This window comes from Mercurialis annua, linkage group LG1-X (assembly GCF_937616625.2).
Source record: "Mercurialis annua linkage group LG1-X, ddMerAnnu1.2, whole genome shotgun sequence".
Taxonomy (NCBI): domain Eukaryota; kingdom Viridiplantae; phylum Streptophyta; class Magnoliopsida; order Malpighiales; family Euphorbiaceae; genus Mercurialis; species Mercurialis annua.
The window spans coordinates 70,030,439-70,046,764 of NC_065570.1; the positions used below are offsets into that span (position 1 = coordinate 70,030,439).

At 29.9% G+C, this 16,326-nt stretch overlaps 1 protein-coding gene and 1 long non-coding RNA gene across 2 annotated transcripts; one reads left to right on the plus strand and one right to left on the minus strand.

The window, feature by feature from the left end:
• The first annotated feature begins 2,979 nt into the window (after nt 1-2,979).
• LOC126683236 (SKP1-interacting partner 15) lies at nt 2,980-4,483 on the plus strand. The gene has a single exon (XM_050379089.1). It carries the CDS (start codon nt 3,164-3,166, stop codon nt 4,307-4,309), a length of 1,146 nt encoding a protein of 381 aa, XP_050235046.1. The 5' UTR covers nt 2,980-3,163; the 3' UTR covers nt 4,310-4,483.
• A 5,507-nt stretch (nt 4,484-9,990) lies between these two features.
• On the minus strand, nt 9,991-11,458 carry LOC126683257 (uncharacterized). Its single transcript, XR_007641663.2, has 3 exons — nt 11,054-11,458; nt 10,366-10,459; nt 9,991-10,294 (listed from the first exon to the last, which is right to left on the minus strand). It is a non-coding gene; the product is annotated as an uncharacterized LOC126683257 (long non-coding RNA).
• Between the last annotated feature and the right edge of the window lie 4,868 nt (nt 11,459-16,326).

Here is a 16,326-nt window from a genome sequence, read left to right on the forward strand (position 1 = left end):
TTAAATATATATCGGAGATGTATCAAATATTTATCGAATATTTTTCACTTATACTCGTCTTTCTCATTTGTTCCACCTTGGGACTTTCAGTCAAATAATGAAAACAAACTGATCAAATATATATAAAACAATAAATATAATAATATTAATTATAAGCTTTTTTAAATTTAAAAACGAACCAATTAAATTAGTCAGTTAATTCAATTAATGTATCAAATATGTATCTATAATGTATAAATTGTGTATCAGAGATGTATTAAAAATATATTCGAGTTACAATTAAATATAGTCGATTAGAATTAAATAAAATATGTATCGGAGATGTATCCATTTTTTAAAATATAATAACAAACGGATCTGATTAGTCGGTTGATTTAATAAAATCGATAAAAAAATAAAAAAAATGTCTAAACGATCTAAATTGTATATCAGAGATGTATCAAATATGTATCGAATATGTATCCAAATATGTATCAAAAATATTCACTAGCAAATTAAGGGTTATATATATATAAAACAATAAATATAAAGAATTGGTAAACACATATGTGATTTGGTAGACACATATGTGAAATTGCAGGTGTTAGACTGACGTGATAACCAACTACACCACGACACCATTCAAGCTAATTATCTCAAATAATCTAACAATAATTTCATCAAGAGGGCTAAATTCAACATCACAGAGCAACATCTTAGCCAAAACCAAACAGTTGAAGCGATAGAGCGAGCCACCATGACGAGCAACTCAACATCTCCGCTCACAATCTCTGCTCACAGTTAAATTTCATTAAGACCATGGCAATCCAAAAGATGAAAATTTCATACTGAATGCCTAATTTTGATTTCGTTTTTGATTAGGATCATTGATAGAATAGATAAAACTGACCATATCGGCTTCGATTGAATCAAACCCGAGAACAATATCATCAAGCTTCCCTGTAATGCGAAATCAATCAAGAAACAAAATTCATTGAATTGTTAAAAGCAACCTTGGTTATCGGGAACAAAGAGGGAAGTGATGGTGGCACCATAGTTGGTGAGATGGAGATGAATGGTTCCATTGTTGAGTTCAAAGAGCTGCTGGCTCATCTTTTTTATTGTTTGGTTGTGTTATGGTGTTTTCCTTCTTCTTTTTTTCACCTGCAATTTCAAAAAAAAAATGAAAGATGAAAGAGAAGGCAAAGGATGAAAATGACGTGGAGAAAAAGAAATTGGTAAACACATATGTGATTTGGTAGACACATGTTGTCTTGGAAAGAAGGTGGTGGTGGTTGAAAATAATAATGAAAGATGGTATTTTATGAAAGAATAATTGTAAGAAAGTAAACAAATAAATTAAAGTTGTATTATGTGAAAAAGTGGGTAATTATTATGGCTTTCTTGTTATTTTCTCAAGTTTAAATAATTTTGAATTCAAATCTTGGTGGAAGTAAAAAAATGAAAAATTGTAAAAATATATAAAAACAAAATTAGATTTGAAATTTAAAAATTAGGATAAATTATTAAAAACTTCTTGTATTTTAGTGAAATATACTAACTCATCTTTTAGTTTTTGCGAAATTCATTATGACACCATTCATATTTAGATATATTATTATCACACCTATCTTGTAATTTTTCTATTATATTTCACTATTTAAATTTTATTTATTTATAGTATTTAAATATATAAAAATAAGTAATTTAATTATTTAATATGCAAAAATATAAAAACAATTTCTAAACTTCTTAAATTTTAATTGTAGCAATAGTAAAAAGGTAGGACGATAACTGTAGCATTAATGGTGCTATCCTTCTATCCCTGTAATTTTAATGATAATTTAAATAACAAATCTTATCATAATTATAGTAATTTATATTGGTAATGTTAATAATTTTGGGAATGAAAAATAGCTGAAACTGAGAGCACAGAGCTGTGGTAAGTGGCAACACTTTGAAAACTAAATGAATAAAGGATCAGTTCACCCCCTCAACTTGGGACGAAATATAAAAAAAATCTTTTTAAATAGTTTTGGATCAACCAGATCCGCAATTTGGCAAAATCGAACAAATTGCACCCTCCTTCAAAGAGGGTAACACACTCTCTGAATTTGAAGGATAAAAATTTAAAATAGTACTCAATATTCTTTTTAATTTATGAAATAATACTTAATAATTTTTAAATTTTAATTTAATTTATTATATTTTAAATTTTTAAAAATCAATTTATATTTTTAATAAAAATTTAGGGACAAAAATTTCCTTTTTCTTCCTTCTTCTTTTCTCATTCTACTTCCCTTCTACCAGATCTTCATTTTCTTCCTTTTTCTTCTTTTTCTTCTTCTTCTTCTTCTTTTCCGCCATTACCGGTGCGCCTACAACGGAACTATTCTCATTCGTATCTGTTCTCGTCTGAAAACAGACTAATCTGTTCTCGTCTGACAAAAAATCCGCTGTTCTCGTCTGAGAACAACGAAACAGAGGACCGACAGTCGTTTTGATATAGATTTTGAATGTTTAGATGGAACCTTGTGAATTATGAATGTTTTTTTTTGAATCAATTGTTGTTTTTGATATAGATTTTTGACCTTTCATGATGGTGGAGGTAGAGGACCAGCGATGATGGTGAGGTAGAGAAGATATATTTCTAATTAGGGTTTATCTGTTTAATTAGAATAATTAAGTAATTAGAATTTTAATTATATTTAGTTAGTATTAATTGTTTGTAATTAGGTAGTCCATTCTTCTTTTTTGTGTCAGAAGGATGAATTTAATTTGGTTTTATTAAGTTGCGGGTTGAATTGATCCGGTTTTACTAATTTATCGGTTCATTTGACCCAAAATCCTCCAAAATGACTCATTTCATATTTCGAGCTAAGTTGAGGGGATGAATTGATCCTTTGTTCAAACTAAAATATAAAATTCTTTTTTGCCAAACTAAAATACTTGATTGATTAAAATCAAATTGATTCTCAGAGAATAAGTTTTATAAATAATGATAATAATAGACGGACCTTACCATGGGCTTTCCATTTCAGTAATATACAAACTGCTATCGGCTAACAGCTGTACAGGTAACACCCAAACAAACTACGGCTCTTTCTTCTTCTTCTTCTCCGCCGTCGCCTTATTTTTTGTTTTGACGTGATTTGCTACATCGGCGGCCCACCGATAACCGGAAATGGAAGCATCACCAATCTACAAATTACCACAAGACACACTCCATCAGATCTTCTCATCACTCCCACTCCGTCAGATTATGATCTGCAAATCCGTTTGCAAATTCTTCAATCGTATGTTAGCTTCTCCTTCTTTTATTCACCTTATCTCCCTTACGCCTCCTCTCCGTTTTCTCGCTCTCCGTCCGCCGCCACATCACCACCACCGACACCTTTCGTCCCAAACATCGCTCCACGTGTACGATCCTGATCAGAATCAATGGCTTAGATTTAATCTGAGCTTTTTACCCTTCAGGTCTGCTCCACATCCTGTTGCTTCAGCTACTGGACTTGTTTATTTCTGGTGTGACAACCACCGCGACTCGGTTAACTCGTCTGAGGGCAAGTCACTCGTCGTCTGTAACCCGTTGACCAGCCAATTCAAAGTGTTGCCACAGCTCGGTTCTGCCTGGTCAAAGCACGGAGCTGTTCTGGTTGACTCGGCAAACCGAGTCATGGTATTGACTGAACTCGCTTTTTTATTTCTATCTGATAGGAATCCTAAGTCATGGCTAAGTTTCTCTGCCAATTTGCCGTCAAAACCTAGAAGTCCGGTTTTAGTTTCAGATTCGGTTTTTGCTTTATGCGACGTCGGATCGCCATGGAGATCGCAGTGGAAGCTATTCAGATGCCAACTTTCGAGTCTTAATAACAATAATAATCATAATCACAACCACTGGATGTGCTTGGAGAAGCATGAATGGGCTGATTTGTTTGACATTATTAAACGGCCGCGTTTAGTGCGTGGCCATGGGAATAGGTTGTTAATGATTGGAGGATTGAAGTCGACGTTTTCTCTGAATCCTTCCTGTTCTACGATTTTGATACTGAGGTTGGATTTGGACAGGTTAGAATGGGAAGAGGCGGGTAGAATGCCTGTGGAAATGTATAGGTGTTTTCAGGAGTCTACTAAATTGAAGGTATTTGGTGGCGGTGATAGAGTATGCTTTTCAGCGAAGAGATTGGGGAAGTTAGCGCTTTGGATTGATTGTGGAGACGAAGATGAAGACTGTTGGAGGTGGATTGAGGGAGCACCTGGTGGCGGTGGTAGCGGTGATGGGCTTTGGAGAGGGTTTGTTTTCGAGGCTAGACTCACTGCATTGCCTTGAATTGGTATGTTTAGTAACTTTAGTTCTTTTATTTGAGTCTGTCAGGATGTATTTGCATTTTACTTGTAAAAGAATTCAGTGTTTGAATTTGAGGAAATGATTGTGTTATTATCTTTTGCAACGTTTTGTTCTTGGGTTATCAATGATATGATAAGCAAAATGTTGGCAATTGCATGTAATGCTCCTTGATTGCCTTGCATTTTACTTTGTTCAGTCTGTTGAGTTCAGAAACCAGCATCCTTTTGCATGTAAAAAATAGTAATATAAGCGTTGCATTTAAATTAAGAATAAGGTTGAATTTGTCGCGGCACGATTTTGATAGCTGACGAGGCAAGCAACAGTAAGAAAAATGAAAAGAGCACCGAGTACTCAGTAATAGTTTCATTTGCTATCCATTTATTGATGTAAACAAAATGTCTTTCTTTTGCTTTTATTGATGTAAACAAAATGTCTTTCTTTTGCTTTTATTGATGTAAACAAAATGTCTTTCTTTTGCTTTTATGATAGCATATGAATGTGGTTTGAGTACATCATAAGTTCTATTCTTATACGGTTCAAACTTGTTATAGGGTTTATTATGCTATAAAACTATTCTTATATCTGTGTTCTCATGTGTTGGGCTTTTAATTAATTCAGTATATGGTTCTTATGTTAAAGTCAGGTAGTGAAAAATTTATAAAATAATGTTGACTACATTGGCAGAGTGGTTTTCTATGGTTTCAGTAATCATGTTGATGAAAACTGGAATATCTGGATTGCAGCTTTACTATGTTTAACAATACTTTCCTTGTAATTCATATGGTGATATTATGGGAGTTGGTCCAGTGGAAATATCTTCAGGCCATAATGACTGTTTGTTGATGAATGTTTCGGAAACATTTACTTTTCCGGGGCTTGCACTGTGAGATAATGTCTGAAATTTTATGTCAAGTATGTGGGGAAGTTATTATAGTACACATATACAGTTATTAAGCCAGTGTCATAGTTTCCAGATTTGGCATCTAAATGTGGGGAAAAGGAAAGTGTCATCTTTAAATAAAGATTTTGAGGGGTAGAATTCATAAGAAAAAGTTGGCATTAGTCGCTGATTATGCAAACATTATGGGGCTTTAAATATAAGGAAATGATAATACAACTAAAATGTTAAAGTGACATAGGCAACTTACATGTGCTTGTTTCTTGATCTGTAGACGAAACTGTTGCTCTTCTCTTTCGTTTCTGTTTTCAGAGTACAAATTGTCATGTCAAAAATTAATATAGCGACGTCAGCAAATATTACCTGACCTGATGGAAAAGCCACAAACAGTGCCGATCCTTTTTTTGTCTTTGGTATCCCTAAGATGAGGGCATATATGTTTAGGATGGCTTGACCTACAGCATGGCAACTTGTTGGAATTTATTGTAATTTAAAGACACTACAAATTGTTGGAGGACATTACTCTTTGAAGCTTAAACATTCATGAAACAGAACATAGATTCCTTACATTACATACATAATGTTTTTTCATATGTTAATGGATGTAGAGCAGATGCTTTCCTCTGTTTTTTTTATGACTTAATGGACTTAGAAATTGGAACCGTAGCTTGGTTTTATACTTGTATTCTCTGTTTTATCAGTACAAGGATCCCTTGGTGGTTCCTGGTTTTTTAGTAATTTGAACATTGGAAGTCTAACCTTCCCAACCGTTTGAAAGCCTTGGTGATTCGGTTTGCTTAATAATATTTATGTGTATGTACTTCAATTTGATATTTGCTCTGTTCACTTGCTAGTATACTGCAGAACTATAAAGGGGACCGAAACAAGACAACAATGGCTGACGATTTGTTTTGACATTTCTTTCCTTCTTTATCTGTTTGCAGTACTTTTATATGATTGTAAATGATTTAATTGGATAAGCTGTAGATCACTGTGATGAAAGTGAAGGTATACCTGTCAATCTGTCATGAACAAGACAGAACAGAAGAGTTCATTTCCTAATATGATATGTAATATGTATCCATGGGAATTGGCAACTACCTAGAAAACTCATCCAATTGGAGCCTTACCGTTTCTTCTTCTTTCTGAGGATATAAAGATGTGTCATTTATCTCTTTCGCCATGGGGATCAAAGAGATATCAGAACTTTTTGTCCAGAGATCAAAATGTGCTGCATAATGGTTGGTTGATGGAGATCATGGAGGTATTGAAAACCTCATAGGTGTTTATAGTCATGTAGATCAAAGTCATCCTTCACAAGTGCACACTTTTCTGTTTCTGCTTAGTTGTTGTTCTGAAGCTGCAGTTTGGAGATCTCCAACAATCACATCACTGTGGTCATGGTATTGCATCGCTGTGGTGGCCATTAGTATATGATGTCAAAATCAACTAATCTCAGAGAAATATTCTCCCTCGGCTCATAGTCTTGCATCACTATGGTGGCCATTGGTTTGTCTCCTGAAACCAAAAACACGAAGTTTACAATTTTCTTGAGTTGCCTCAAGGATTGCTTATTTGAAACTGAAATTGATATTGTACTTGTTTTACATATGAGGAGCCTTTGGAGCATCTGCAAGGCTAACATTGATTCATTACGCATAACAAGTTTCAAGTTGTAATGTCGATGCAGTAATAACTCTGCATCTCCAGTAAAGTCTGTGTCATGAAAATATACTATGCACTTGGTGGATTTTTTCCTTGTCTTCTTGATTCAGGATGGGCTAATAATCTCAGCATGTTTTAGCAAGAGGCAGTTTAGAAGTTTCAACATCTTCAACTCCTTAAATAGAAGACTGTCGAGATGCTGTCAATGTTTAACTCCCAGAACCCAATGAATGGTAACCATCTTTCCTGGAAGCAAGTATGTACTCTTCATATGCTTGTGTTTATTGATTGCTGTATAAGTTGGCAACACTCACCTGAACTCTGCATTGGGTTTTTTCTGTTTAGGAAGCTTAAGTAAATCTGGAGCCGTATCCTGGTTCCCTACTGTAGTTGGGTTTTTGTAGTTGAGTAGTTTGTTCGTAATTCACTATGTTAGAGATTGAATATTGAGAATCTAAATTGCACCTGAGGATAGAAATTTGGATCAGAGTATACGTTCCCCCACAGTTTTGGTGGTTAGATTCCATATCATATTACTGAATTGCATGTCACTACCTGTTGCAGATAATCAATCAACTACTTTAGTTAGGTTAATTACTAAAAAATGCCTGAGTTGTAGCAAAATTTACAATTTAATTATATCTTTTTAGTTTTTACAGTGTCGTGCACGACCTTTCAAGTTTATAAAATTTCATACAACCCAATCATTTGAAGTTAGGGTTGCTAAAATGGATGATGACATGATTAACAGATTCACCAAACACATAAATTTGGCAAATCCGTATTAAGCTCAGCGGATTTGTGTCAAAAACGTGTCAACCCGTTTATGACACCAAATAAATGGATCGTGTCATGAATTGACTGGCAAATCTGCCTAAAAGTAGTAGGGTTAGAATTTCATAAAATACAAAAATAAATTACTTAATAGATTAAAAATATCTAATATGTAAGTAAAATTAATTATATTAAAATTATATAATTTGAGTATGGATTAATAAGTTTGAGGTTAAAATTATGTTTAAACTTTAAACATCTTTAGGTTAAATGGATTGTGTTATTTGTGTTAGTCGTGTTATGCGTTTATCTTAATGCGTTAATGTGTCATGTTAGAGTTGAAAATTTTGGCACGAGCCGCTAAATGAGTCGTATTCGTGTTGATCCTAATTGTATTAATAAAATGGGTCAACACGGCATGAACAACCGTCAACTTATTTTGACATTCCTATCTGAAGCTTATATGGATTGATGAAATTATAGAAAATTAAAAGGTCATATGCATTGACATTGTAAAATTGACATTCCTATCTGAAGCTTATATGGATTGATGAAATTATAGAAAATTAAAAGGTCATATGTATTGACATTGTCAAAATTGAAAGGTCGTGCATAACATTGCAAAGAATTGAAAAGTTATGCGTGACATTACAAAAAATTAGTACTATGATATTTTCAAAAAATTAAAAAGATATGATTATTTAAATTATGGATTTCGTTAAAGGTCAAACATTTTTTTTTTGGCTATGAACCCTTTTAGTTATTAAATTCTAATTTCCTCTTAAGTTCACAGTACCTATCTTGATTATCTTCTGTTTGTTTTATATTTTAGGCAAAAATACTTAAAAACCCCCATCTTTGACTTTGTTTTCAATTGCACCACCACGTAGGAGAATTTTCAATTACACCCTATTGAGGATTTTCAGTTTTCGTCTGTACCCCAATTGACTAAAATGACCTCTTTTTATTTAGAAAAAAGTTTAAATTAATCCTTCATAAACTAATTTATTTGTTTTTTTTAGATGGAAAAAATAATGATACAATCCCTCTATTTAGTTGGTTTTAATAATTTTATCATTAAATTATCAATTTTTTTTATTTTGGGGGTACAAATGAAATCTGAAAACCCTAAATAGGATGCAATTGAAAATTCTCTTAGGTGGTGGTGGAATTGAAAAAAAATTCAAAGGTGGGGGAGTTTTCAGTATTTTTGCCTATATTTTATTCAATCTTCTTGTAACCTTATATTTTCTTTTTATTATGAATTAAAAAACAGCGTCTATTGGTGATGGAAGCGAATTTTAGATGTGCACAGAAACCAATGTCCAGCAAATGTAAGCTAACACTGACTATGCTAAACTTACGTTATTGTTATTAGGAAAAATCATCACACGAGCCACATTATTTTACAACATATCTTTTATATGTATAAATATGTGAGTTCTATTTTAAACATGTATTGATTGTTTAAATTAAAAAGATTAAATTTTGTCGGTAGATGAGAGTTGTGTTCTAAAATGACGAGGCACATCGGTTATTTGAAATAATCACCATATCGTTAGTGGTGCGTTGTCAGTGATTTACACTGATATCTGTTAAAATTTAATATGTATTTTAATAATTAAAAATTGAATTTTGTTTTTATAATAGGAATGAAGGGATCAATCTGGGACTTGCATATCAAATCAGAAGGTTGTTACAGAGACAATTATAACTATACATAAGATTCAATTATATCAGGCTTATATAGATCAGGCGGATTAAAAACATCAAATCCGTTCAAATACAATTAAATATTTAATTTTAAATTTTACTACCAACTTTTTAATAATTATTTGTATTTGAGTTTAGACGAAGCTGTGTTATGTATTTTGAATAGTATAATTCATTTATGATCCATAACCAAATGTCAACCATAAATCAATTGTATGTCAACTGCAGATCAACAGAATGTCAACTAAAGATCAACTGAACTTAAATTTAATTTTTGGTTTATATATAATAAAAAATTCTTACTATAAAATATCAAAGAGATAATTTATGCCAAATTTATTTCTGAATGATTTTAAATATATTTCATATTCATTTTATCCATGTAATTTTACGAGGTTAACAAATCAATTTTTATATTAGGTAAACAAATCAAAAAAATATACCAACAAAACAAATATTAATATTTGAAGCATACACCATAACCATTGCATCATTCCGTGATTTTGTGAAATATTCTTCTAAAAAAAATAGCTATTCTATTATTTATTGTCTATTTCGCTTTATGTTGAAGCTTTTATTTACAATTTACCAAATTTTAAAGATCAATCAAACGTCAACAGAAAAATCAACCAAATGTCAACTAAAAATTTAAAATATACATTTACTGGTTTATCTTACATTGCTGATCCAAAATTCCTTAGCATGTCACTAGAATTTAAGGAGATATCCTTCCCAAGACCCATATTCTTGTTATTAAGAAACATGCCCAGTTTTTTAAGTTTCAAATTATTAATAGATTATGATGTCTAAGTTTTGTTGCGTCTGAAAAGTCAGTTGTTGTTGTTGTAGCTGATATTTACTCATGAGCAGCCGAGGAGATTGCATCAATCTTTGATGTTGAAGAAGCACATCACTCCCTAAAATTTGCCCCAGGTTATATTGATTTATTCTAAATTGTAATTCAACACTAATATCAGGCAAAACTTACTGTTAGAGGCCATGATTTCAAAGTCAAGTTGCTCCCTCCTTGATTTGTCATGTTTTGGTTTGGTAATCATAAACCGAAATTCAATAAAAAATTCCTGCAAAGTAATGTCAATATTACTGTGAAATTCATTTTAGATTTAGAAAAAAATTGTTGTACAACTATAAATTATTAAACCAAAGAACTGAATAAAAATAGAAAGGCTTAATCACCAAAAAACCCTCCACTTTAAATACACCCTGATGTTGTAATTTTGTTAGTTACACCCTAATTCGCACTTTTAGTTTTCAATTTCACCCTCAAATATTAAATTGATCTCTTTTTTATTTGAAAAAAGTTAAAATAAGTCATCCATTTTTAACTTTTTATATGGAAAAGAGTTCAAACGAGTATTTTATAAGGGTTTTTATGAATTTTTTCCGAGTAAAAAAAGTCCAATTTGATTTTGATGGTGTAATTGAAATTCAAAGGTGCGAATTAGGGTGCAACTGACAAAATTGCAACGTCATGGTGCAACTGAAAAGAGGCTAAAAGATGAGGGTTTTTTTGGTGATTAGCCAAATGGAAAGCAATTGAACTAATTCTTGCATATTATTAACCCTTCCAACATTTAGGAATCATCTTTTCAGATTCTGGGTAATTTTGCACAAAAAAAATTAAATGATTGTCCGTAGATCTACATACAACTCACTCTTATCTCTTCCATCGCCTCGATCGCCGGTTACAAACTCTCATATCTCCACCGCCTTCTTCTTTTGATAAAAATCCAATTAATTTTCAATCTTCCACAAAACCCAAAACAACTGCTCCTGATCAAGACGATCTGCTGGATAGATTCGCTGCTCTCAAAGACACCACCGCTGCCTCGTCATCTGATAATGCCGGCGGTCACTCTGGATTTCATCTTGCCAACTAAGAAAATGATGAATGACATACTTAGTAAGGAAGGATAGAATTGTCAAATTTTTAAATAATAAATCTCCCTGTTTTTGGTTTTGGAGTATTTATGAAAACTTAATTTTTTTTGTTGAGAAATTTCTGCATATCTCTAATAGGTTATGTATTTATAAAAACAACTGAACTATTTAGGTGATTTGTGTGCTTAGCCCAAGTTTGAGATTTATGTTTGAGGAAATTAGACCTACCACGTGAAAACTGAAAATAATTAGATAAATACCGACACATTAAATTTTTTGCAGCAAAAGTTTTCTATTTTCCATAACACGTGCTGACATCTTTTTTTTTGATTGGATACGTACTGACAATAGTTTTTTTCTCTGATGGCTTATCTCCTTTACTCACACAACACTAACCTGCTAAACTGCCCTTATCTGTATATTTTGCTCTCCACTTTCCGCCGTCCTCCGGTTTATTCCAAACCGAGTAGTCGGCTGGTGATCAGACCTTTATTACAGTTCTTAGAAGAAACTCGTTGTTGTTAGTCAAGGTTTATCCGTACATGTACAGATTTAACTCCAAGATTTTGATTGGATTCGCTTTGTTTCAATAGCCTCCATTTAATTTCAGAGATGACACCGTGACCGGAGTTAAGTATCATAATCTCTTGATTCTTCAATCTTTATATGCGTTTTCTTTATTTTCCTTCAATTCATGAAATGGGTTCTCTTTTATTTGTTCCCTTCAACATCCAAACATTCCAAATTCTTGATTTTTTTATTAGCAGCATGCATGCATGTTCCATTTTGTTTGTTACCCACCTTTTATTTTCTTTAGAAGAATTATGAGAAAACAGTAAATTATAATTGGGTTTTTGTCTCTTGATTTGGTCATGGTCTTTCATTTAATTTGTAGATTAAATCATAATTATTTGTTCTTCTTCTATGGCTACTACAATTGAGCAGATGGGATTTTTTAAGTACCTCGTTGTTTTTCGGTCACAATTGAAGGTCAAAATGGATCTAGTTGTTGAGGGAACCGCCAACCATTTTATCAGATCCTCTATATTTTATATCTCTTTTGGAAAAGATGTCTATATTGACAATTTTCTTGGCAATTCTTCCGGCATAATGCTCAAGTACACTGGCAAACAATTTGCTCTAATTATGGTCAATGATTTATGTTATCAGGAGCCTCTTTGATGTAAATTTTAGGAAGATTACAAGCATTTTTGGTATACTATTGTATATTTATTGTATATTATCCATAGATTTTCGGTATGCCATTTGTATACTTTTTATATACCATCTGCATTTTTTTTTTTGGTAAGCCCATCCGGTTTCCAAGGCTTCGCCCTGACTAATCCAGATCCGACCCGTGTCGCGCACCTGGCATGGTGGGTGAGTCTTCCAGTGGGAATTTTCTGCATTCACAAGGACTCGAACCCGAGACTTTAGTTAAGCGATACCAAGCCGTATAATTGATTTAATATATTGATTTAATATATTTTTTAAATATTTTTTTATATACTATCTGTATATTTTATGTGTTTGATTTAATTTTGATTATCATTTTTTTTCAACTATTTAGGCATATAATCTGGATACTTTATGTGATGAATGGGTTGTAAATATTTAGGCATACAATCCGTATAATTGTTGTATATCAGCTGTATTTTTTTTATAGAAAAAATCAGTATACTTCGTGTATATTTTGTATATATTTTTTAATTTTAAAAATATAAATATTCTATGTTATATATTGTGTATATTTTGTCATTTTAAAATAATAAATACACCTTGTGTATTATTTGTGTATATTTTATGTATATTTTGTACATATATTTTTTAATTTTAAAATGATAAATACACATTGTGCATTCTTCGTGTATATTTTGTGTATATTTTTTAATTTTAAAATAATAAATACACATTGTTTATTATTCGTGTATATTTTATGTATAGTTTGTACATACTTTTTTTATTTTAAAATAATAAATAAACCTTGTGTATTCTTCGTGTATACTTTATGTATATTTATACTTTTTTTATTTTAAAATAATATATACACCTTGTGTATTTTTCGTGTATATTTTATGTATATTTTTTAATTTTAAAATAATAAATATATGTTATATATACTGTATATTTTGTAATTTTTAAAATAATAAATATATTTTGTGTATAATTTTAAATTTTAAAATAATAAATTACTTTGTGTGTACTTTTCAATTTTAAGATAATTGATGTTGATATATTTTTTTATTAGATTTGGTACTTTAAAAAAAAGCATCCTTTGCGTATATTTTTGAGAAAATAGTAAACATATTGTATGTATATTTTGTGATTATTTTTGAATAGATTTGATAATTTTTTTAGAAAATAACAAGTATGCTTTATGTATATTTTGTGTATAATTTATAAATAATAATAACAATAATAATATATCTTATGTATATTTTGTGTATTCTTTATAATTACTTTTGAATAGATTTAGTATTATTTTTTCAGAAAATAATCAGTATATTTTGTGTAAATTTTATAAAAAATAATAGATAGATTTTATATATAATTTGTGTATACTTTGTAATTTAAAATAATTAATTTTGATATATTTTTGAATAGATTCTTTTAAAAAAGAAAATAATAATATATTTTATGTATACTTTATAAAAAATAATAAATATCTTTTATGAATGTCTTTATATATTTTTTATAATTTAAAAATAAAAATATTTCTAATTATCTAAATACCTAAATACAATTTTAAAATTTAAATTAGAGAGAGGAGTAATACTTATTCTTAATTCTAAATCAAAATCATGATAATAGCAAACAATAAATAAAAATTAATAAAACAGTTACACCTACTTTAATGTTAATAGAAGTTAGATTTTAATCTTAGAGCTAACTAGAAAATAAAATTAGTGGGATCTTTCATCCAATTTTATTTGACCAGTTTCTCTTTTATTTATATAATAATTAAATTTTTATTTAAAAAGACATATTTAGAAACTCTTATTTCCTGATCCCAAAACAGAAGCCCCAAACAATGAAGGGGTGAACTAATTTCTTTTGATGACTAATGAATATTCATAATCCTGCAATATTAAATTGTCATTTAGCATTTCCCACCCAACAGTCCACTTTGACTCCTAAAAGCAGCATAAAGTTGTCCTTAAGTCAAAGATTAGAATAGAAGTCTACAAATCCAACGGTAGAAACGGAAACAGGGACAGCATAAAAATTAAAGCGAGCAACAACAGAAAATTAAAGAAGTAAAAATGATCCCGTTTCCCGATGGGAATTGGAGTACGTGTTTGTTATAAATTATTTCAAATAATCACGTACAAATACAATTAGTTTAAGTAAATAAGTGTTGTTCCCAAATATAATTACCCGTCCGTATTTTTCTAATTACTTTGCAAAAACATGATACTTTTCAAAAAATCCCTTTATGTTTCTGTAAGACTTGTTGGACATCATTGAGAATGGCCCTGGGAGACTAGAGCCCATCTTATCTGCAATGTCTCCGTACAAAATGGGGTCAGCCTACCGGATAATTGATGCTTGCTCTTTTTTTACGAAAGATTTACATATTTATTTTAAAAAATAAAAATATATGTACTTCTTATTTTAATATGGAACAATCACAAAAAATATCTCACGTTTTTTTCTATATTTATATTTTATTCTCGGTATTAAAATAATTATAATTTTTCTTTTCTAAATATCCAATGGTGTGTAATCGTGAATTAAATTTAAAAGGGGTAAAATATAGTTTTTTATGTAATAGGTAAAAGTTAAAATTTATTAAAACTAAGGGATCAAAATATAAAAAATTTCAACATGCGCCCCCTTCATAGTGATCAAAATATAACCACTTGATTTATTACTAACCTAGTGTACAAATTCTATAAAAGCTTCATAATCGAAAGATATCTATTCTTTCACAATGTTAAAAAAATTCACTATTTTTATATGTTTTTTCAATTTAATCACGTATATTAAAATTTATCATAAAAATAAACAGCATTATAAATTTTGATAGTATATTATAAAATTCTGTAAACTTTTTTTAATGGATGAATATGGAACCTACATTAAGAGCATCAAGGAATTATACAAGATTATTCGATACTGAAACTTTTAATAAAACTAGTGCTGCTTTACGTGTTTCACACGTGGCTCGTAGTGTGACTTGTTAACTAATTATATTTATTATAAACTAGAAAAATTATATTTATATTTAATTAATAATTATTTTTATAATTGCAAAATGTGTTTAAATATAAAATATCAAATAATTATTGAAATATTAGTTAATTAGGAATATTTTATTTTATTTATGGTAAATTTAAATAAAAAATATCAAATAATAATTAAATTAATAATTTATTATTTAACTTAATTAAAATTATAATTGATTAAATATTAATTAAAATAAAATTATTAAATAAGGTAATGTATTTTAGTTAGTACTCTCGCAATTATCTTGACATAATATTGTAAATAGTTTATTTAAGTTAGTACTCTAGCTCCAATTATTTCAATAAATTTATAAATAATAATTATATTTAATAAATTAAAAGGACATTAGCGTAAATGTGTCTGCCCCCTTCTCATTAATGCTTTTATATATAGTATAGATGTATATTATGAAGTCTTAAAGAGTTAAACTTTTTTTTAGCTATTTTAATAAATTTATCTAATTTTTTTAAAAATATATAAATCTAGGATAGTTTTGTTGAAATCCTATTCTATTCTTTAAGCAATTAAGGGCATCTCTTGAAATTTTGGAGTTTTTCTCTAATTAAAGAGAGAATAAGCATGAGGTATTTCTCACCCATCATATGTTAATGTCAGTATCGATATATATAATAGAAGCATAATAATTAAATAGAATACATTATTTAATGCAGTGGTTGAGGGATAATTTAAGAAAAATTAATGCACACAATCGTTGCGCCATATCATTTTTAACAAATCAATGGTACGTTAGACATGTGAAAAAATTAATAATAAAAAAATTAAGTGATAATTAAAAGATTGTCTATCACAAATGCTC